Consider the following 24551-nt stretch of genomic DNA (forward strand, 5'->3'; position numbering starts at 1 on the left):
CTATCTCTTATTAACTTACAGGGGGCAAAAGGCTATACCATTGTCTATGGCTATAAAACAAAATTATGTTCTATTCAAATTAAGCAAACACTAATATGAATTTAACTCAAAGCTTTAACTTTCTATATTTCTGGACCCTAATTGGCTATGCAGGAGCAGAGACAATTACTACACTTCACTATGAACCAATTAAATTTATTTTTACATTAACTATTGTTTTCAAATCACTAGTGTGGAGACCGGCCTCGACCACGAACAGACACCAAGACAGCTATGTCCGAAACACACTCTTTAATTGTGTTTTCCTTCAGCCAGTACAGCACAATGCCCAAAACACTCTCAGTCCTAATTATTTTCTTCTCCTGCTGCCTGCACTCCTCTCTCATCAAGCTCCATCACGCTACCTCCCAACTCTGGCTCCTTATGGAGTGAGGCGGCTCCTTTTTATAAGGCACCTGGATAGACTCCAGGTGCCTAACAAGCTTCTTCCGGCCACACTTTCAGGTGTGGCGGAAGTGTGACCAAATAAGGCCCTGGAAAAGCCCATGCGCTCCCTGGCGGTGGCCACGGGTTCCAACAGGGTTGAGCCTCCATGCTCATAACCCGTGGCCCCACTGAAAACCAAGGGGGCTGCCCTCTATCGGCCCGGGGAAGAAACTGTCCCGACAATCCTCTTTTCCCTGGTCCTTCCACACTTTGGGCGTCCTGGCTGGGCAAGGGCCCCAGCCATCCGCCACACTAACAATAACACTGCAAACAAACATTTAAAAATGTCTTATTTCAAACATTGGCTGTTTCTTGATGCAGGCACAGTTTATTCACAGGTCTGTCCAGTGTGCTGGTTTTGGTCTGCAGACAAACTCTTCTGACTGCACCTTTGGCATCTGGAATTGTCTTGATGACTCAACCCATTATCCAGGAATTGTGGAGATTGGCATCATCTACAATTAAAACAATTTCTCCTGGTTCAAAATTTCTTCTTGGTGCTAGCCATTTGTGACGTTCTTGAAGTATTGGCAAATACTCTTTAGGCCATCTTTTCCAAAACAAATCAGCCATGTATTGAACTTGCTTCCAGCGTCTTTGAGTGTACTTGTCATTTTTAGAAAAAAGTCCAGGAGACATGTTGGGTGGTGTCTTCAATAACAGCAAGTGATTGGGTGTGAAGGCCTCCAAATCATTTGGATCATTTGATGTTTTTGTGAGAGGTCTGTTATTGATGATTGATTCAACTTCACACATCACTGTTTGGAAGACTCTCATCGTCGAGTGTTCGTTGGTTGAGTATTGAGTTTAGAATGTTTCTTATGCTTCTGATTTGTCTCTCCCATACTCCACCTTGATGAGAGGCTGATGGTGGGTTAAAATTCATTTGATTTCTATCTTCATCATGGCATTGCTAATTTTTTCTTGGTCAAGATTTTTAATTGCTTCTTGTAGCTCTCTTTTGGCTCCAATAAAGTTTGTTCCATTATCTGAGTGCATGATTTTCACTTGTCCTCTTCTGCAAATGAATCGGCGTATGGCAGTGATGCGTGAATCGGTGTCCAAGCTGTGTGTACTCTCTATGTGCACAGCTCGGATTGTTAGACAAGGAAAATTACTCCATATCTTTTCACCATATTTCTTCTTCTTTTAACTTGGAAGGGACCAAAATAATCAAGTCCACATTGGAGAAAGGTGGTTGGTCATGTACTAAGCGATCTTCTGACAAATCTGCCATTTTTTGCTTCCCTTCTTTCACATTGTATCTTCTGCATGTTGTGTACTTTGAAATGATTTTTCTGATAGTTGAATTTGCTTGAGGTATCCAATATTTCTGGAGTAACTGTTCAAGCAAATAGTTGTGCCCACAATGTTCAATTTCTTTATGAATGTGCTGCAGTATATGGGAGGCAGTATGTGAATGCTTGTGAAGAATTGCAGGATGTTTAGCTTTATCTGACAGAGCAGCTTTCTTCAGTCTTCCTCCAGCTCTCAGTATTCCATCTTGAATGACTGGGTCAAGGTTAAGGATTTGACTGTTCTTTTTTACACAAGCATTTTTCCTTAAAGCCTTTAATTCTTCTGGAAATTCTTATAGATGAGTAAAGCGTATAAGTTTAGCCAAGTCTTTTGAAGAAATCGGGCTTGGTTTTAAAATCAGTCTTTACTTTTTCATGTGCTCTGTGATGAGTGTTTTTTTGTTCTTCTAGATTACTTCCAGATTGACTGACTTCTAGAAACTTAAGAAACTTGGACCCTGTGACCATGTAGTGCTTTTGAGAAAGCTTCCTATGCTTAGCCCTCTGGATGCTTGATCAGCTGGGTTAAGGGCAGATGTGGCATACGTCCACTGTGAAGTAGGGCTGCACGATTAATCTTTTTTTTCTCATAACGATATTTATGACCCACGATCAGTTAATAAATATCGTCGCGATTTTACAGTATAAAGACCAAACTGTTTTTTATGGGCTGAGTTTACGGATTGGACTGCGTCACTATGACGTTACTGCGTCTAGATTGCAAGCGCTTTCTGAAGCAGTAGAAGTCAATAGCAGCAATAACAGTCAGTCAGAATAAACATATGATAGCGGAGCAACGTGCAGAAGTGCGATCGTTAGTTCCTAAAAAGGGGTCATACTCAGTTGTCTGGAACTATTTCGATTTCGAGGAATGTGATGCTGATCAGGTACGAGTCTTGTGCAAACTTTGCTCCTGTTCCGTCCAAACGTCCCAAGGTAACACAACAAACCTCATCAACCACCTTAAAAGCCACCACAAAGTACACTATCAAGAATTTCAACGACTGAAGGCACAAACAGCAACAACAAAAAATTACCAGCCATCCATAACACAGACAACAATATCAGGGACATTGTTCAACGCAATACCATATCTGCCTAGCTCGCAAAGACACCGGGAAATAACAGAGGCGATCGCGTACCATATAGCCAAGGATATGTGTCCAATAACCACCGTGAGCAGTGAGGGGTTTAACAAAATGATCGCAACACTTGATAAAAGATACTTGATAAAAAATATAGCATTCCCTCACGCAACCATTTTTCCAATGTTGCGCTGCCCTCGCTGTATGCGAAATGCCGAAAAGAAATAGAAAGAGAAATTCTCAGGCTCAGCCTTGAATATTTTGCTGCCACGACCGACTTATGGTCAAGCAGAACTGCGGAACCGTATTTGAGCTTGACAGTTCATTTTATTGACAGCGAGTTTGAGATGAAAAGCAAGCTTTTGCAAACTTCGTTTTTCCCACAAGACCATACAGCGGAGTTTATTGCAGTGGGCCTCAAAGAAGCGATGTCCGCTTGGGGCTTGGTGGAAGAAAGACTTGTGTGCATCACAACGGACAACGCAGCTAATATGATTAGGGCAGCATCTGTGAATAACTGGCCGAGGCTACACTGCTTTGGTCACAGACTTCATTTACCAAAGGAATAATCGTCATTATTAATCGTGATAAAAAATTTTGAGCAAAATAATCGTGATAATCATTTTTTCTGTTATCGTGCAGCCCTACTGTGAAGGTTGTGAATGATCTCTAATCACTGAGATTCTGTTGGCAACAAAGGTCTTGAATCCAAGTGCTTTCATTTGAAATGTATTTTAGCACCGTGGTGCTGTCAGTCCAAAATGTAGATTCTTGTAGGGGCATTTGAAGTTCACCTTTTAGCATTTAGTCCATTATGGCTGCCACAACAGCTATTGTCAGCTCCAATCTTGGAATCATAACATGCTTCAATGGTGCGACTCTTGACTTGCCCATCAGGAAAGAACAATGTTTTTTGCCTGCCTGGTTAGTTAACAGAAGGTATGTGACAGTGCTATATCTTTCTTCATTGGCATCTGCAAAATGGTACATTTGTGCTGATTTTATGAGCAGCACAAATGTGTTTGACTTCTCCTTCTTTATCCCTCCCACGTTTGTCTTTGCACAAGTCTCTTAAGATAAGTTTGGCTGGCAGTATGGTCAGTGCTAGAAAGCCAAGGGGATCATAAACTGAGCTGATATGAGTACAGATTCAAAGCCAGAGAATGTGCTCAGTGAACTTAATAGACATGTAATGAAAAGGCAGGATCGACTTTCCGAGCTTATGGCTGAGATCGAAAGCCTAGACAGACCTGGCAATTTCACTGACATAGCGCAGCTGTTTAAAACCTTTTGCGAGATGCCCAGTCAGGCTGAAGAGTTGAATGGAAGAGTTATATCTATACTAAATAAAGAAAACATAATTAAAAAACAGAAAACAGCATTCGCAGAAGACAATAAGATCTGGAATGAATTTAGTGACGCTACAGTGGCATGGCTGAAAGATACGAAGAGCATTTTAGCATGCTTATCTGACAAACAGTTAGTTAATTATATTTGAGAGATGCAACTGCAAGATTGGGATCGCACAAAACCCAGAGTCCTGCAAGCTCCTCAGTTGAAGCGTGTTCTTAATAGTAAATGTGGCTCGCTCTCCAGCTAAGCGCTGCGGCAACGTCACCCCCTGCAACATAGTTGAACAATCCGCACTCAAAATAATTCTACAAAGGCTCCAAGAGCTCAAAATTAAAGTAGAAAGGCAGGGACAACCCACAACTAGCACAAGGGCTGACACTCAGAGTTCCAGAAATAATATATTGGACGTGCTCATGCAGAATCAAATTGAAAATTGCTCAAATTGCTAAAATTTTAGCCTAACAAAGTGATAAACAAAAGGATGTTCCTGCAACTCCTGCACCCCATGGTGAAGTGCCACATAGAGAGGTCCCATTATTCGCAGGTGACCCACTGGCTTATGCAGACTTTATTGAGCCTTTGATTGCGCTGTAGGAGATCTGTTAGAAAACCCTCAAGATAAGTTGGACTATCGGATTCAGTATACCAGATGTTCCCCTCAAGATATGGTTAAGGGCTGTTCCCAAATGGCACCAAGAACAGGCTACACAGAGGCCAGAAGGTTGCTTGACAGATATTATAATAATGAGTTATTCATAGCCGACGCATATGTCGACAAAGCATTGAAATTTCCTCAAATAAAGCAAAATAATGGGGAGTATGTTGGTATGTTTTTTCAGCTGCTACTCCAAGATAAGTAACTTTTGTTCAACCTCGAACTGTTGTGGTTGGGGCTTGGCCGTTGCATTTTGTTGATTGGGTGACCATAAGCACCAGCACCATCTTACAAATCTGTTAGTTGTTTGGACTTTGGGGAGTTATCGGTGAAGATGGAACACTACACTTTGCACTGCATCACTCTTCATAGCCGCCTCCACGGTGCGGCGCGCTACGTACCATATCGAATCAATAATCTTCCCCACGAACTCCCAAACATAACTTACTTCACACCACATTACTGTTATTTGCATGTCATGCATTTTGCATAAAGGTTACAGTTCCTGTTGTGCGGTGGGAACACATCACACAAAATGGTCAGGGACTGCAAGTGGCCCAAGGCCTACATCATAGAGGACAAGTTCATGTGGTGGAAAAGTGACTTATGAGAGAAGTTGCAGGCGAAAGATCAGAGTTACTCAAGCCAAATAGAAATGTTCAAATCACAGCCCTTTATGACAGCAGTGGCCACATAAAACATTAAACCTTGCAGTAGATGAGGTACAACAGCAGACAACCATACTGGGTTAGGCCTTTGTCAGCTAATAACTGGCACATGAAGTTATAGTGGGCATGGCATCAACAAAGTTAGACAAATAAAGACAGAAACAATCCTGAGGTTTCTTCACAAATTTTTAGTTGACAGAACTGTAATTCTAGCTCTCTGATGTGCTTCTTACTAAATCTTTTATAAAAAGTGAGGTAGGGCTATGATGAATTGATATGTTGCGACTGAAAAGCTTTACAAAGAGATAATCATTAATTGTTATTTTTACCTGCTCAGTACAGACTGGAGCTACTAGTGAATTTATAGATCAACTGTAAAATACAGACAACAAATTACCGTATGAAGTAGTGAATTCATTTATAAAAGGAAATAACCCTCCAACTAAGAAACTGGTGGGAATTTAAACCTGCAGTGACTTTGGCTACCACGGGCAAGCTCTGGTTGAAATGACAATGAAATGTTCTTTGGAAAGTCATCAGTTTGAGTGCAGCAGACAGCTGAGAAAGACAGACAGTAACTTTTGCACCATTTTTAAGAAAAAAGGATTAACCTCTGACTTGCTGACTGGCTGTGTTTGCACCTGCTACCATTACAACCATGCAGAAGTTGAGCTGTTATGACAGGACAGGATTCAAGGGCTCACTCCAAAACACTGTTGGCATTTAAAGGCGATTCTCATGTCGCCTATTCATAGAAAACTTGCCATTTTTCAAAATGCAAAGAACATGTAGTTGTACATTACCCAGATAATCCTTGGTTTCCAGGTGGATCAATGACAGTAATTTATTGTAATCTGAGTGCGTGCTACTGCATGGGTGAGCGTACTGTGCTGGAATCTCATCCATAGTTGCCCTGTCTTGAAGCATTGCTCCCAAAAACATCCACTGCTCACAATAACCTATTAATGAACAAAGATAGTTAAAAATGAACAGGGAAGCCAGTGATTGTTTTACCTTTAGGTTTATACTCCTTTACTGTATATGAATGTTGCTTGCAGCAAATACAGTAAAGAACTACAAGGGTGTTCAGTGTTACTTACAGTTTCTGGTTGTGTTTGTTTCAACTTGCTAACCTGCTGCCTCTCTTCCTAAATAATCCTCCAAACATTCAGGGCTTACATGTTATGAAACTGCAAGGTCTATTAGAGTGTCAGAGGAAACAAGAGCCAATCCCAGTACCACCGGGAGAAAAGTGAGAACCAGCACTGGCTGGGATGCCAGTCCATTGCAAACCAAACTCAGGCAAATATCCACAGTCTCTCCATACACATTAGCCTAACACACACACCTTTATGATCTAGGAGAAAACTAAAGTATTCATAAGAAACCCTCATGGGCATGGGCCGAAACTGCAAACTCCATTCGATTAAGTGCTGGGCCAGGATATAAACTAATGGTCCTTGAGTAGTGAGGCAGCAGTACAAACACCCACAAATGCTTCACCTAATGGGAAATTCATCTGCACTTTTTACCTGCTAATTAAAGGCTTAAAAATAATAACTTTAATCTGACATGTGCAAGCCTGCTGGTCATACGTGATCTACTTATAAAAAATTATAAAATCTGTCCATTGATCTGGGAGGCACGGTGGTGCAGTGGGTAGTGCTGCTGCCTCGCAGTTAGGAGACCCGGGTTCACTTCCCGGGTCCTCCCTGTGTGGAGTTTGCATGTTCTCCCTGTGTCTGTGTGGGTTTCCTCTAGGTGCTCCGGTTTCCTCCCACAGTCCAAAGACATGCAGGTTAGGTGCATTGGCGTTTTCTAAATTGTCCCTAGTGTGTGCTTGGTGTGTGTGTGTGTGTGCGCGCCCTGCGGTGGGCTGGCACGCTGCCTAGGGTTTGTTTCCTGCCTTGCGCCCTGTGTTGGCTGTGTTGGCGCCCTGTGTTGGCTGGGATTGGCTCCAGCAGACCCCCGTGACTCTGTAGTTAGGATATAGCGGGATGGATAAAGCTTATAAACTGCTATGTCCTGCAAATTCAAAAAATGCAGGTAACAACAACCTGATGGCCATAACCCCTGGTCCTATGTTTATGACATTGTGATTGGGACAACAAGCAGTGACCAGTATAACAGCAAAAAAAAAAAAAAAAGAACAGCAGCAACATCTGCAGAGCATCAAGCACATCGCAGAAGGTGAGTAAGGAAGAATAAGAAGACAAGATGCTGAGGCACATAGACAAGCAGGAACTAATACTTAATATCAAAATTTAAGGTGGCAGACTGACAGCAACTTGGTGGCCATTAAGGATGACAGAGTGACCTGTGGTCATGGTTGTGACTGAGAAGTGATAACCACCATAATGGCAGAAAGAAAAAGAAGACCATCTGTTGAGCATTAAGCACATCCCAGGACACCTTTATCAGCACACGCAAAGTTTGGTAATAGCCAAACCAGCATCTCATCCCCCAGCACATGGTACATACATGTTCAAACTTCATACTCAAGTGTAAGTATTGTATTTTTATTGATCATTGAACTTTATTAAACTTAAATATAGGATGGCAACGTTTCCTGTGGTCACGTCTACAGCAAAGTGATCACAAAACGAAGTGATAATCACATAATGGCAGAAAAAAAAAACAGAGCAACAACATCTTTTGAGTGTCAAGCTAATTGCAGAAGGCGATTAAGTGATAAGGAACAAGCAAGAATAAAAAGAAAAGACTCTGAACCACACTGACAAGTAGGAAATTTTCCTGAATATAGAGCAATTGAACAGCAGGCAAATTTACATCAGTGATGTGATTAAAGTCAAGCTTTATTTCTTTCATGTTGAAAACAAGGGTGTTTTTGCCACCGCTCCAGATGAGCCACCAGAAGTAATAAAATTCAGTATGACCTCAGAGGAGCTGAAAGAAATAACTATTTAGAAAACAGCTCCTTATCTTCAACTTGATTTTTATTTGCATTTTATTTTCGGATTATAGGTCCACATGTTTCACTAGTCATATCATATTTGTTTTAAAATGAAATCTGCTTTGATGAGACCTTTGCCAGATTACAATTATAAATTAGATAGATAGATAGATAGATAGATAGATAGATAGATAGATAGATAGATAGATAGATAGATAGATAGATAGATAGATAGATAGATAGATAGATAGATAGATAGATAGATACTTTATTAATCCCAATGGGAAATTCACATACTCCAGCAGCAGCATACTGATAAAAAACAATATTAAATTAAAGAGTGATAAAAATGCAGGTATAACAGACAATAACTTTGAATAATGTTAACGTTTACCCCCCCGGGTGGAATTGAAGAGTCGCATAGTGTGGGGGAGGAACAATCTCCTAAGTCTGTCAGTGGAGCAGGACAGTGACAGCAGTCTGTCGCTGAAGCTGCTCCTCTGTCTGGAGATGATACTGTTCAGTGGATGCAGTGGATTCTCCATGATTGACAGGAGCCTGCTCAGTGCCCGTCGCTCCGCCACAGATGTCAAACTGTCCAGCTCCGTGCCTACAATAGAGCCTGCCTTCCTCACTAGTTTGCCCAGGGCGTGAGGCGTCCCTCTTCTTTTTGCTGCTTCCCCAGCACACCACTGCGTAGAAGAGGGCGCTCGCCACAACCGTCTGATAGAACATCTGCAGCATCTTATTGCAGATGTTGAAGGACGCCAGCCTTCTAAGGAAGTATAGTCGGCTCTGTCCTTTCTTACACAGAGCATCAGTATCAGTATGTATGTACATTCACTTTCATTTTTTCCAGCATGCTAGTTTGTTTTCTGTTTTGAAATGGGCTGAAATATTTTGAAATAAACTGATGGGTACCAACAGTAACATGTATCCATGCATTATTGAACCTGCCTAATCTAGTCCATGGTCACAGGGCCCAGAGCCTCTCCTGGCATTAAATATTGTGATCCTGTGAACTGAAGGTGCACAATTTTTAAAATCGGAAAGAATTACCAGGAGAAGAAAAATCAACAAAGGGAAAAGTTAAGATGTGGTTGTGGACAGACAGCAGCTCAAGCTAACATAATACCAAAACCTAACGTGCAAAACAACAAACTGTAGGCAAAAATATCAAAATTGGAAACAATGGCCTAATACTTTAAGACCTTTATTATTCAAAAGAAAGAAATCAAATAGTAAATGTTTTTGGGTCAAAACTAGGGTGCCAAACCACCATGTTTTATGTGCACAGTACCATGACGTCAGATGTACATGACTGGTAACCCTGCCCAGCAACAGTAAACAATACCACCACAGCTGCAAAAACAGCAAAAGTCCAGACTGGTGGCATGGTGATGTCACTGGCATAACAATACAATTATTCAGCAACCTGAAACAAAAGTAAACTGATACATAAAAAGAAAACATGGAATTGTGACAGTAAAATGTAGCAATCCCCTCCAGACAGAATGTCAGTCAGTCACTGGGCATTGACAAATATTGAATATGGGAACGTACCAAGAAACACATTCACAACAAAGGAAAAACTCTGCAAAATGACATTTTCTGGGTAACGTTCAGATTTTGAAACCACAGTTCATATTCAATCAACATTTTTGTGGATATTTTTGTTTGGATGTTAAGATGGGTATGTGAACCACCAAGGTGACTGTGATGAAGAATTAACCAGACAAATATTAGGATAAAGTATATGCAGTTTGAACAAACCAAAATCAATGTCACTCTAATACTGTGTGCAGATTCCAAATTGTACAAAAAGACATTATACTTCAGATAGAGCAATGGCTATTGTTGCCACCTCACACCTCCAGAGTCCTGGGTTCAAATCCGAGCCCATGAAACCACCTGTATGTATTTTACATTTTCTCTCAGTGTCTACATGGGTTTCTGCTCTGGCATTCTGGTTTTGTCTCATATTCCAAATAAGTGTTTCGGTTATTTGGGGTTTGGGCCTAAATCATGTCCTGGGAGCCTGCACTGAAGGGGGCCTGCCTGAGAGAACAGAATCCGGTTACATTTACAAATTCTCTCTGTGTCTGTGTGGTTTTCCTCTTATAACTCCAACAGTGCACAAGTTAGGTTGCTTTGGTGGCTCCAGATTGGGAGTGGGCCCTGCATTGTACCTTGTTTAGTGTTGGTTCCTGCCTTTTGCTTGATGCTGTAAGGATCCGCAATAACACAGGTCTTGGACTGAGTTGGTATGAGAATATGTCTTGCTTGTTAACAGAATATAAGTAAACTGTATTAAACCAGAAAGTTCAGCCTCAGAGTACAGAGGCTCACCAGTAAAAAATAAAATAAGACGTTGGACAAACAAAAAGAATCCATCAGGCTCATTTGCCAGACTGCTAGCTGAATTGTCTCCAATTGCTACAATTACCTACTATCCTATGCCATCAGAAATATAGAAGACACGACTGTTGCTTTTAAGAAACTTTATTAGGCCTCCTCCTTATTTTTATTATATCCCAAATGTTACAGAGAAGAAAAGGCATGTTGGATGGTTGACTCTCATGAAACTCCAATTAAATATTAGCTTAAAAGCATTTATTTTTGTTTTACTCATTATATTGTATCAATAAATCTCATTTGTAATACAAATAAGGATGTTTAAAAGCGCCATTGTCTAACACATAACAAGTTCTTACTCTTCTTAATTTTTCTTCTCTCCTCAATGAACATTTGTTTCCTTCTAAACAGCTTTTGGGGAAAAAAGCTACCTGTAAATGTATATTGTGTCAGTGTTTATAGTTTAAATATTCCTTCCAGAACTTTAAACTGCTGTTTTCTAGACAAGGTAAGGGCTATCCAATGCGGCCACCCCAGCCATCAGACCCCCATCGTTGTGTTCACTGTTTTTGGTTCGTAGGAGGTGCCCAGCAAACTCATTTAGAGTCATCTCTGTGCCATGCCTGTGGGATACAAAAAAACAATCTAATTAGAAACTACTACATCAATGCAAAGAATCTTTAGGCTGAAAATAAACTGATAAATGAATAAAAGATTTAGTTAATTCATAATAAATCGATTCAGCAGCAAGTAGCAGGCACTCTTACAGTGACCCTTCTATCAAGAATAATGTCTAGGATGCCAAAATTTACGAAAAAAGGGTTTATTTATTAAATTAAATGAAATTAAAAGTAACAAATGTGGTACACAATGTTCATATATAAGCAAAAGGAAAAGAACAAAGCTTGCTTATGCATCTCACTCTGCTAGGTAGGCTGACCCTCCAGAAACAGTCCAGAAAATTCCCCTCCACTTACTCCGTGTCTCTCTCTCAGACTCTGAACTTTTCCTAGAAACATGCATATTTCTAGAGTGTCGGTATAAATCCACATAACTGGAGAAACAATAAATTAATATAGTGAGAGTGTAAAAACTCCACTTAGACAAGGGTCAGGCTGGGTACTGACCATAGGTTCCTGCAGGAGGATAACAGCGCTAAGCACTGCATCACCATAGTTGAAAGATTTCTTACTTTATTGTGTTAGGGGTCTTTGTGGCCCACTTTGTACTAACAGCATAAACTGACATGGTGCAGTGTTTGCACGTTATTTTGTTTGTAGGTCTGCTGTACTGAGACAGGGTTGCTGATGATGAACATTTGTGTCCAGCTATGGATTGTTTTCCACATTTAGGGCTTTGACAATTTTTTCAAGGCCACTTCTTGTTTCTATGCTGCAGTTTGGTTTTGGCTCCCTATTTCATCCCACTGCCTTGCTAAACAGTTTATTTTCATCTTAGTTAACGTTTTCTAGCAGCCTGAAGTCCGTAGATTGCCCTGTACTTTTGATCTACTCAGTCCTACTGATAAAAAGTGACCCCTGATAATTTTGCTAGTGTGAAAAATTGTTTGGAGTTTGTACCAAAAATAACGCTAAGCACTTAGACCTCAAAGTTTGTCTTTGGTCTGTAATGAGCAAAAAAAAACAAACTAATTTTTAACTTTGTGGTTGCAGTGTTCCACCTTCATGTAGCACCCCTATAAAATGACTACACCCCCCCCAAATTAACCCAGAGTTAGGGGGATATCCTAAGTATGGACACCAATGAAAGTTGCAAATCCTTTATTGCCACAATTTGGAGACTATGAATTAATTCAAATCATGAAATCACTAATCTGGTCCGGAGTAGATTCACAAAGGGCTAATAACCCCCAAAGTAAATACATGCAATTTAAAATGCACACAGTGAACAACTCATTATAATTCAATAAAAACACAACTCACCTAAACAAATCATGCATGAAATAAAGTTCAGCTAAAGAACAAAGAAAAAAAACCTCTAGCCTTAAACCCCATTGCAAAGTCCTACCCCAAGACCCCACATTCCAAAATGTAAGAAAATGTTTCAATTTTCATTCAGTCCCTGCATATTATCCCAAACTGACCTGTGGCAAGAGTGCACAGTAATAAAAATAAATATATAAAAAGAACTAATTAAAATCAGGAGAACAGAGCTAACAACAACCCTGACTCCTAAAAGGAAAAAAAATAAAACAGCACTTCAGTTATGTTACTTTATCCACTATATATATATATATATATATATAATATATATATATATATATATATATATATATATATATAAAATAGAATGTCTGCATGTCTTTCTGTATGTTCCCTATATAGCCCTAAATCCGTTGACCATTCTGAATCAAATTTTGCATACTTACTTTCTAGACCCATATGGACAAGACAATCTACCTTGAAACCTCGACACCTCACCTTCCTCCCACTGTTTTTATCCTCTAGACACATGGAAAATGGAGGTACTGTTTCTTTATTAACTGATTTTGTCTAAAACTGGTACTTGCTATAGTAACATTTTATGGATTTCCTCCCATGTCCCAAAGATTAGGTTAACAGGCTGTTCCACACTATAAGTGTAAGTACAAATGTCAGCATGAATGGGAGCCTGTGATCACCTCATGCCCCATCCAATACAAGTTCCTGCCATGAACTAAACGCTTCTGTCCCACAATTCTGAATGAGACTATACAGGTTTGTGAATGTTGTTTTTTTCTTTTTGCTGATGAGCTTTAGGCTCCATCTGGAGCACTTGACTTACTCCTTAACTATCTGTCAGTGTTTCGTTCAAACAGCAGTACCTTTAAACCCTCCCAGCAGGACTACTGAAAAAGGACTTTCCCATTACAGAGTGAAGCAGATTAAATGGGAAGTGAAACATTTGGTACCTGGGTGTAAGACCCCCATCTACCTCTATATTCATATCAATAACCAATCGCTAGTGACGTTGGTGCAGTGAGTTCACCTAGCTGGTGTGTTCACAACAAGCTATGCAAGCACTCCTCAAGAACTGTTAACTTTTTTGTTTGTGCTGGTCAGCCGGGCATTACGGGCATGTGAAGTATATCATGGATTTAAATGTGCAGCAACATACTAGTTATATGTTTCGTGATGCCAAATTATGTCCTGCTTGCCTTTGGGGTGCCAGTGAGACCAACTCTCACCAGCTTAATTACACCAGAAAGCATTATACAGACATGTAGCACATTATCATGTGTCTTTGTGGGAAAAGGGTTCTGTAATGACTGTAACTGGCAGCATCATGGTATATGAGATCTGAAGCTTCTTAAGATAACCTTCAGTTTAGTTAAAGGTCAAAACATCAAAAATCAGATGTACGACTGGCATGTGAAATCTGAAAAAAAATCACTAAGATAAATGAAATATGGTCAGAGGGCAGGTTGATGGCTGGTAGACATGCAGGAGATAATCATTCAGAATGCTGCTTTAGAGAAAGCAGGTGTTTGTGAAAAGCTACTTGACACAGAGTGGCATCAGGAACTGTTCAGAGTGATGTGTCAATGGGTTCTGTTTATGTTGATGTTTATGTGTACACACATACAAAAGGAGAGCATGTTCCTGCCAACCTAGAGGAACTGCCCTGGCTTTTTGTTAGTCCTTCAAGGCCTCTCTCTCTCATTCTCAGATGAAGGGTCAGGCACCTGTACAATGTTCTGAGATGACTACCCTCTAGTATTCTATGGGGCAATTGTAGATATCCAGCTCCAGGGAATCTCTGTCTCTATCTCTGTTATTCTCTGGTGCCCTTGGAGGATTTTCTTCAAGTCAAACATTCACAATGACAGGACAAGCTGCTCCCAGGTTTGCCATGCTTAGCCACACAGGAATGTTTACGATATCACCCAACCACCATTATGGATCTTTCTCTTTTTATGTGGCCCTGTTCTTATCTGATGCCACACCAGTACTATGATAAGAGTTAATACTATGTAATTTGTAAATTTCAATTTAAAGTAAAAACTCTTTTCCAGGTTCATTCTAAAGCATCAATAACACTACTGCTTTATTAAGATGATTCAAGTAATAATAGCTAACCGGTTAAAAAAAAAATACTGCTGGATAGAGACCCCTTGAATCTATGATGATGGAAGATTCAGACTGCGTGTTTGTTCATTGTCATTTTATTTTTCCCTTAACTGTGCTATAAGCAATTGGGTTCTATTTCTGACTTAGTCACTGTCTGTGCAGCGTTTGTATGTTCTCTGTGTGAGTTTCTCTCCAAGTACTCTCCTTCTCTTCCTCCCACATTACACACACACACTGATTAGTTTGTTTTTTTTTGTGACTTGAGACTGACCAAGTGTGAGTGTGTTTCATTGTGTGTATCCTGAAAAAAACTTGTCCTTGATGCTATTAGAATAGGCACTGTAATAAAAAGTGGGTTTGTAAAACGAATGGTTGGACGAATGTGTTTGTTAAAAGTACTTCTGTTCAAACTGCTTATTTACTTAGTGCTTCTTAAAGTCTCTGAAGAGTATCTGTTTACTTTGTTTACACAGGTCTACAGTATTTCTAGGCTGAGTTTGACTATAACCTGTGTGCTGTGTAGGAGTACAACAAGCATTCAGGGCAACTTAAAACTTAAAAGATTATTTTTTCTGCTTTCCTTATTGATAATTCAGTATGACATTATTAAAGTTTATCAGTTGGGTTTCATGGCACACCATAGGACCAAATCATCCCTCCTTAAGGTGTGCAATGACTTATTATGGCTGGTCAGTTCTAGATGTTGTGACATTTTGATTTTGTCTAGACCTAAAGGCTGCCTTTGATACCATTAATTAGCCAATCCGCTTTGATTGGCTTATGAATGTGGTTGGTATTTAATTTTTTTCTACTTTAGTCATTCTGGTGTGTATCAGTTCATACTGTGTGTATATTAATTTATTTTATGAGTTTCTGTAAAATGCCAAATTTCATCCTGGGGACAAATAAAGTTTTATCTGTCTGCAGTTGTTTAGTTTCTACCTAAGAGATAGGACTTTTTTAGTGAAGATTGGTGGCTTCTCTTCTCCTTCAGAACCTATCATCTGTTGGGTTCCTCTGGGTTCCATTTTGGGCCCTGACTTGTACTTTGTATATGCTTTCCCTATCCCATTTGCAGCTGGTCCAAAATGCAGCAGCTTGTCTCCAGACCAGTACAAAGATGGTAGAACATATTGGCTTCATTGGCTGCCAGTTAGTACAGAATATAGTTTAAAGTTTAATTATTTGTCTTTAAAGCACTTAGTGGTTTGGGATCAAATTATATCTCAAACCTCCTTTACCTCTACTCTACTTCTAGGCTCTTGAGTTCATCTGATTTAAAGCTTCTGTCTATCCTGCAATCACGCTTTTTCTGTGGCTGCTCCTGTTCTATAGAATACATGTAGTCTACCCTTTTACATTCGGTCTTTAAACACTATCAATATTTTTATAACTCTATTAAAATCTTTTCTTTTCTCATTGGCATACAGAGATATTTAAAGGTAGTAGTATCATATTTTTATTATAGACTTTTAAATGGTTTGTTATGATTTATGATTGTGTTTACAGTCATATGAAAATAATTTACTCTACTTTCAACAAAAAAGATAACAGTGGTATGTCTTTCATTTCCTAGGAGTACTGGGGTGTTTTCCGAACAAAGATTTTTAGTGAAGCAGTATTTAGTTGTATGAAATTAAATCAAATGTGAAAAACTGGCTGTGCAAAAATTTGGGTCTCCTTGTAATTTTGCTGATTTGAATGCATGTAACTGCTTAATACTGATTACTTGCAACAGCAAATTGGTTGGATTAGCTCGTTAAGCCTTGAACTTCATAGACAGGTGTGTCCAGTAATGAGAAAAGGTATTTAAGGTGGTCAATTACAAGTTGTGCTTCCCTTTGACTCTCCTCTGAAGAGTGACAGCATGGGATCCTCAAAGCAACTCTCAAAAGATCTGAAAACAAAGATTGTTCAGTCTCATGGTTTAGGGGAAGGCTACAAAAAGCTATCTCAGAGGTTTAAACTGTCAGTTTCAACTGTATGGAATGTAATCAGGAAATGGAAGGCCACAGGCACAGTTGCTGTTAAACCCTGGTCTGGCAGGCCAAGAAAAATACAGGAGCGGCATATGCGCAGGATTGTGAGAATGGTTACAGACAACCCACAGATCACCTCCAAAGACCTGCAAAAACATCTTGCTGCAGATGGTGTATCTGTACATCGTTCTACAATTAAGCGCAATTTGCACAAGGAACATCAGTATGGCAGGGTGATGAGAAAGAAGCCCTTTCTGCACTCAGGCCACAAACAGAGTCGCTTATTGTATGCAAATGTTCATTTAGACAAGCCAGATTCATTTTGGAACAAAGTGCTTTGGACTGATGAGACAAAAATTGAGTTATTTGGTCATAACAAAAAGAGCTTTGCATGGCGCAAAAAGAACACCACATTCCAAGGTAAACACCTGCTACCTATTGTCAAATTTGTTGGAGGTTCCATCATGCTGTGGGGCTGTGTGTCTAGTTCAGGGACTGGGGCCCTTGTTCAAGTTGAGGGTCGGATGAATTCAACCCAATATCAACAAATTCTTCAGGATAATGTTGAACCATCAGTCACAAAGTTGAAGTTACACAGGGGTGGGATATTCCAACAAGACAATGACCCAAAACACAGTTCGAAATCTACAAAGGCATTCATGCAGAGGGAGAAGTACAATGTTCTGGAATGGCCGTCACAGTCCCCAGACTTGAATGTCATTGAAAATCTATGGGATGATTTGAAGCAGGCTGCCCATGCTCAGCAGCCATCAAATTTAACTGAACGGGAGAGATTTTGTATGGAAGAATGGTCAAAAATACCTCCATCCAGAATCCAGACACTCATCAAAGGCTATAGGAGGCATCTAGAGGCTGTTATATTTGCAAAAGGAGGTTCAACTAAGTATTGATGTAATATTACTGTTGCGGTGCCCAAATTTATACACCTGTCTAATTTTGTTATGATGCATATTGCATATTTTCTGTTAATCCAATAAACTTAATGTCACTGCTAATATACTGTTTCCATAAGGCGTGTCATATATTAAAAGGAAGCTCAGCCAATGAAACAAAAATCCAAAGAAATAAGAGGGGTTCCCAAACTTTTTCATATGACTAATATTTATTATTACATTTTTAAACGTTTAACATACGGTATTTCTAGATTTTATTCTGTGTTTATGTATGCCACTTAGGTTAACCTTTGCTGTGTTTAAATCTGCTTTATAAATAAAATATTGACATTGATTGATACCTCACATAGACCCCAAACATCCCCAGCTCATTGATGCAGGGCTGTATTTTCAGCAGGGTCCCCCTCCTCAGAATGCAGTTTCTGACTGGTTGTGGTCGGATTTTCTCCATAAGAATGAAGGCAGTTCTTTCCAAACTCTGTTCGACTTTACTCAGCACATGGCAGATGTCGTCACCATAGATGTTGTTACCTGAGTATGAAACAAGCGTATGTATTATTGTAGAGAGATAAATGTTCTATTATAGTTGTGTATTAAACATTAAAACACACATGCGTTTAGGAGGCAGTCAAAAAGCCCAAAGGTGAGTGAAACATCATGAGACAAGGGGTTGTCACATGGTACTTACCTAAATCTCACATTCTTCTCAGCAGGAAAACCAAGGAGAAATAAGAAAGCTACTTCCAGGTTCCAAAATGGCTGCTGGGACGTCACTTCCGGAAACTCCTGATGACATCACTTCTGGTTTTTTGTTAGCTGACATCGCTTCCATCTCATCGCATCAACGTCAGATCCTGCCAACCATTCCCTGTTTTCATTTTCTTTTACTGTATAAAAACGCCATTTTACCACTGTAACTTATCAACTGTTTTATACAATTTGCTTTTGATCTCCAAACCGTTTCTTTTGTGTTTTGTTTCTTGTTCATTGGACAATATATGGGGATGGTCCCCAAAACTTCTTTTTGTGACGCTCCTTTTTATTTATAAAGAAGAATGTTTTCCACAATTGGCATAGTGGGCAGTATTTTTTTGTTCGCAGATGACTGCAGAACAAGACCTGAATACAGTGTTATCAACTATCATGGCTGAATTAGGTACCTTGAAGGTACAAAAGGGCGAGACTCAGACCCAACTTGCCGAATCTGAGGCCAGAGCTGCAGCCATGGTACAGACGGAGGTCACTTGGCCCCTCCCCACTCAGCTTACTTACTTAATTGAGGGGGATGACATTGAGTCATATTTTTTGGTTTTTGAGCATACCGCTAAGCTGAACACGTGGCCAAAGTTGGAATGGCTGTACCTACTGGCTCCCTAACTGAAGGGGATAGCGCAGCGGGCCTATTATGACTTAACTGAGGAGCAGGCCGCTGATTATGACGTACTAAAGACAGGTGTTCAAATGCTATGGCATTTCTCCGGAACAGCAGGCGAGAGAATTAAGGGAGTGGCAATTCGATCCCGAACGGCCTCTCCGCACCCAGGCATTTGAGGCTTGGAGTAAGGTGTGTCGTTGGCTATAGCCCGATATAAACAACTCGCACAAGATGACCGAGCTTTTAGCGTGTGAGACCTTTGTGCATGCCCTCCCCGAGAATATCGCCCAACAAATCCGGAAGCAAAATTTTGATAATATGCACACCCTGATCAAGATCGCTGAATGTCACTGGGCAGCTTGTAAATCAGAGCAGTCAGAACGGTCCTCTCGCCAAACCTGGGGCAGCCCCAGAGCCCTCTCGACGAGCTCCCGAGCCTGCCGTCCGTCAAAGGGACAAACATTTCGGCCTTCCCCACTGTTTCAAGTGTGGGGAGGTTGGACATCTGTCACCTGCATGCCCCAATGAACCCATGGACTGTTCACTGATTGAGGGAAAAAGGTACTGTGCCGTTGTTATTAACCCTCTGTCTCTTCCTTACACAGGTGTAATTCTTATAAATGGTGTTAAGGTAAGGGCAATGTTCGATTCCGGGAGTAACATTTCCATTGTTGCTTCCCGATTTGTTTTACCGTTGACAATGGCTTAAAATAAAAACTAGCCTAAGATGTATTCATGGGGACATCTGGTATTATAAGACTGCCAACTGTATGGTAACTATAAATCATATTATGAAAAAAGTAACCATGGCAATATTACCGGATCCCCCATTTCCAGTCATAATTGGGAGAGACTGGATGAAAATTAATAGCGGTACAAACACAACTGCTCCGGAGAAAAATTTGGGCTTAATAATGAGGAGTTCATCTACTCCGACTGCCTCCATGCCGTGTACATTGGCCATTTTGGAACCCGGAAGTAGCTTTCTTATTTCTCCTCGGTTTTCCTGCTGAGAAGAATGAGAGATTTAGGTAAGTACCATGTGACAACACCTTGTCTCGCGATGTTTCACTTACCTTTTGGCTTTTTGACTGCCTCCTAAATGCATGTGTGTGACAATACTTAAAACAATCTTTTATTGATCTTCCACACCAGCTTGACCCAACTGAGGGAGGCACACACCTTAAACAGTGAGTGCACTGTATCTATCCACAGTTAAGTCTGAATGACTATGTGACCAATTTAAGTAGACAATGCAGTGTCATTCTCCTCGGTGTCTGCTCTTCTGATGAATCTGAGGGATTTATTTTAGCTACACTGGTTCTGGCTTGGTATGGGTCACTGCAGTTTGAGATTTTGCCCATTTTTAAGTTTAAACATTGGCAGCATCCAAGAGCTCTGGAGTCAGCATAATGTTTGGCACCAATAACAGCTATGGCATTAGTATGATAGCAGACTGAGCGACAGTATATCTTGCCAAATAGGTATAACAAACTTTATCAGACTCTCACAGAGCAAATGTGACTGTGAAAATACTGTACGATAAGCAAGGCCAAACCAAAAAATAAGGTGCAGAACTTTAGAGGATAAAGCAGAAATGAGGTTGTGAAAACTAGGCAGGGCTCAGGTACACCAGTAATTTAAATGAAAAAGTAATTTTGAAGATTGAACGAATCTGACATGTTAATTACTAAATTCAGCTTACAACCTGGAGAGGAGCTGTTCCATCCATGTCAACTCTGTGTCCGAAAGCATGGCCAATGGAGGAGGCAGAGCAGTGTGCTGAATGAACTGCAAACCTCATCTTTAGAAAGTAATCGTGGAAGTTTCAGATGTATATAAATGTAGGGCCAGTTCCAACACAGTGCTTACCCTAAGTGATCTCCCCAAAGAAGCACCCACTTCATGTCTCCAGGGGTCTTTGCATGTTATCATCAGTACAGATGAGGTTTAGACTTTAAACTTATTGCTGAATAAACTAGTAATTACCTGTATTTCATAAAGAGTATCAAAATGAGCATAGCTTACTATTTTGTCCATATACCCTAAGTACAAGTGGAATTTCCCTCTTCATAGTTCATCTCTCTGCTTTTGAGATTCTGCCACGATGACACACCCTGGGCTATTGCCAAACCACAGGTTTGGCCTGTAGGAATGTGCAAATAGGTAAGTATAGTTTAATAGAGAGTTGAGTTTTATACATATCTCATTTTCCTCCAGACCTTGTAACAGATAAATAACTTTGGGAAGTGGGTGGTTGACTGTTTCAAGTACATTATAAATAATCTTATCACTCAAAGACAACAGTGAAAGTACTGTACATAATTACATTGCATAATCAACTGCTGCATTTTAAGTATTTTTTTTTAGCATGCCACTATAATGGCTGATGACACACACCAAAGCCCACTGTGGCTTTACGTTGTAAGTTTTCATTTTATGGGGCTTCATTTCCAGGTAGTAGCCCTGTACGATATTTAACAATCCTTTAGCAGAAACCATGAAGATCAGGCAAAATGTGAGGACAGCTTTCCCATTTCCTTACCTCCACCTTCACGTTGTGGCTTCAGCACAAATTGATCAGGGTCAGCAAAAGCCATGTCTAGTGCTTGGTCACCCTCATTACCCTGTAGGTTAGAAACATTGTTAGTATAATCTACCATAAATGCCTCCGGTGGGTTTTGAACTAGGGAAGTGCTGTGTCTGGTGGGCTAGCTAGCAAGCAGGCGGGGTAATCAAACTAAAAACATTTTTTTTGTCCAAACAGTTGCTGATGTATATGATTTTAACTCAGAGGAAGCATAAATTTATAGAATATTTGGAAAAAGCACATTCAAAATGAAGATAATCAATCATTTATTGGGGTGAACTAAAAAAACTAATTTCAACTTCTCCCTTTGTGGTCTGCTGAAAAAATTAGTCACATAACACTTTGTACCCCACATCAGTATGCTATTGAAGCTTTCTTGAAAGGACAGATTGATTCACCAAATCCAAAGAGTAGAGTCCAGCAAAGACTGATCTGATGCGAGAAACAGCTTCTGGGTCCCCAGGAAAGAAGTGCTCAAGAACTCCTGGCCGTGCTAACTCCTGTTGAACCTTCTTTATTCCTGCTAGATGAGCGCCAATATTTGGACACTTTACTGCACGGGACTGCTCCATCATCAGCAGGGCCTCCCAGTCCTAAACAGGAAAAGCACAAGCATAACCACTCATGTATTTTAATCTTTATTTTAATATACACAACAAACAAGGCAATCATATGTATTATAGGGTTTAACAAAATCAACATTCAGTATAGCAAAGACAAATCTCAGAGCTTACAATGCACCTCCGGTTACATTTCTGTGGGTGTGATATTTTAGCAGTGGTCATTCTTTTTGTATCCATTTGACCATATTACTCGCTTGGAACGGAAAACAACTTCAGTGTGTCCTTGGCATTGCAAGAATAAGATTATGTAGCTATCGCTTAATCACTGAGCTGACAAAAATTTAATATACATAAATGTAAATGTCCTTGGCAATAACATTAGAGAAATGAAAGCCAGTTATTTAAAAAGAAAGACTAAAATTAAAGGGTACAAGTTTTTTCTGCCTCTGAAAAGGATTAAGCAGGTTTGAAAATGTTATGTAATGTTTCGTTTATTAAAAGCTTTAAAACTACTTTTTACTTATTTCTATCTAGTCTTAATAATTAAGATCAATGGTGCTTTTGACATGAAAATTCTGGTGGGGCCATACCAGAATTTTCCTTTATGTCTGCAGACTTCTCTAACGTTAACATTAGCTGACCTAACTAATAATATCTGTCCTTGTTTAGCTAATGACTAGTAAGACATGCAAATTCATGCACAATTCACATTGTATAATAACCAATCAGACAAATGGATGCTGATACCTGGTCTGTCTCAGTTGGCATCAGATCACTGTGATCCCATTTTACATTGTCATCATCTGATAAAATAAAGCAATATAGATTTAAAGTTTAGTTAAATGGAGAGCCTCACAACTACTTGCAGCCCAGAAAAATCTATAGAGTATGAACTGCTTAAATTGAAACAGCAACACCTCAGGTTTAAAGTTAATTGACTTTTAGGTGAAAAAAGACAATCCACAGTACCATGGACAGACACATGCATACTGCAGAACTTGAGAACGAGACTGTTTGGCTGTCCGGTAGCACCACTAACCTCCGTGCAGCCAAGTGTTTTATGTACAGTTCCAAGGCCAGCAAGCAACTAAAAAAATGATGCATCATTCTACTGCCTTTTTCCATGGTGGCTTTTTCAAATTTAGTGAAGTCAGATTGTCCTCCTCGGTGGTGGGTGAAGATAAAGCTGCCACTCAGTCCTATCAGCATAATATCTTGTGTTTGATGAACTCTGTGTATTGAATATTCTGGCTACCTTTATGGCCCAAATGATCCAAGACTTTTTATATCTCCTCACTGGCTTGCATTGCCATAAATTTGATTGGGAAAAGCTTGAGCCAGAAGTGCAAACACATGATTGTTTTGAAAAAAAATACAGTCCTCATTTTTATTGCAGAGAATAAGGGGATCTTGTCTTCAAACCTTTTTAATAAAATGAAAAATTCTGGTTGCACATCCACACACACCCAAGAGTATAGAGCACACTGCAATGGCTAATTAATTTGGTTCTTTAGCTGACAACAGGCTTGCAAAACCTGGCATGCAACAAACAGAAATGTTTTCCAAACTATTAAGTTATATAATATATTATATAAATGTAATGAATTATTATTATTATTATTATTATTATTATTATATATGAAGCAAAACTGAAAAATATGCTTAACATGACATGTTATAAAAATTCAGAAATGCCACTGATGAAGATGGATGTAACTCATAAACCCACAAGTACCTGATGTTCTGATAATTTAGGATGTCTACTGTGTAGCACAACTACTGGTTACAGGCTAATTATTTTGCCATTATTAACAATTAAACAGAGCCACACAATGAAGTTTGTTTTGGTGAGTATTGGGATTATTGTCACGATATTTCAGTATGCAGCCATCACACTCACTTACTTTAAAATATATATACTGCATAGTACAAAGAAACATATTAAAAATAATCTGCAAGAAACTAGGGCCATTTACTTACACACCTTCTCTATGTATTGCTGTGGCAAATACCCGTAACGATAGTAAACCAGTCCAACTTCTTGCCCATCTCTGTAATGAAATTAACAATTAAAATGTATTACATCTGCACCAAAAGCTGGTAATTTATTCTTTAGAAATGTTTCTCTTGTTGTTGGTATAAGACATTCAAAGCGTGCGTGCAGGCAGGTAAACTCATAACCAGGCTGTGTGTGCTATGGCCTATTACTTCAAATAGCCAGTAGGGGTCACTCAATTCCTGGGAAC

General features: G+C 39.7%; 1 protein-coding gene across 4 annotated transcripts in view; it reads right to left on the reverse strand.

Annotated features, from left to right (window-relative positions):
* Positions 1-9258: 9258 nt before the first annotated feature.
* The window catches only part of LOC114659238 (glutathione synthetase-like), a 67537-nt gene continuing 52244 nt past the window's right edge, over positions 9259-24551 (reverse strand). For 3 of the 4 annotated variants that reach the window (XM_051932616.1, XM_028811601.2, XM_028811599.2), the window contains 5 exons: positions 24290-24356; positions 22141-22335; positions 21698-21779; positions 18119-18308; positions 9260-11437 (listed from right to left, as the gene is read on the reverse strand). In XM_051932616.1, coding sequence (XP_051788576.1) covers positions 11314-11437; positions 18119-18308; positions 21698-21779; positions 22141-22335; positions 24290-24356 — 658 coding nt within the window. In that variant the 3' untranslated portion in view covers positions 9260-11313. Of the gene's footprint in view, positions 11438-18118; positions 18309-21697; positions 21780-22140; positions 22336-24289; positions 24357-24551 lie in introns of all 4 variants that reach the window. The other variant, XM_028811600.2, reaches the window with a different exon arrangement.

Source organism: Erpetoichthys calabaricus, chromosome 10, assembly GCF_900747795.2.
Source record: "Erpetoichthys calabaricus chromosome 10, fErpCal1.3, whole genome shotgun sequence".
NCBI lineage: Eukaryota > Metazoa > Chordata > Cladistia > Polypteriformes > Polypteridae > Erpetoichthys > Erpetoichthys calabaricus.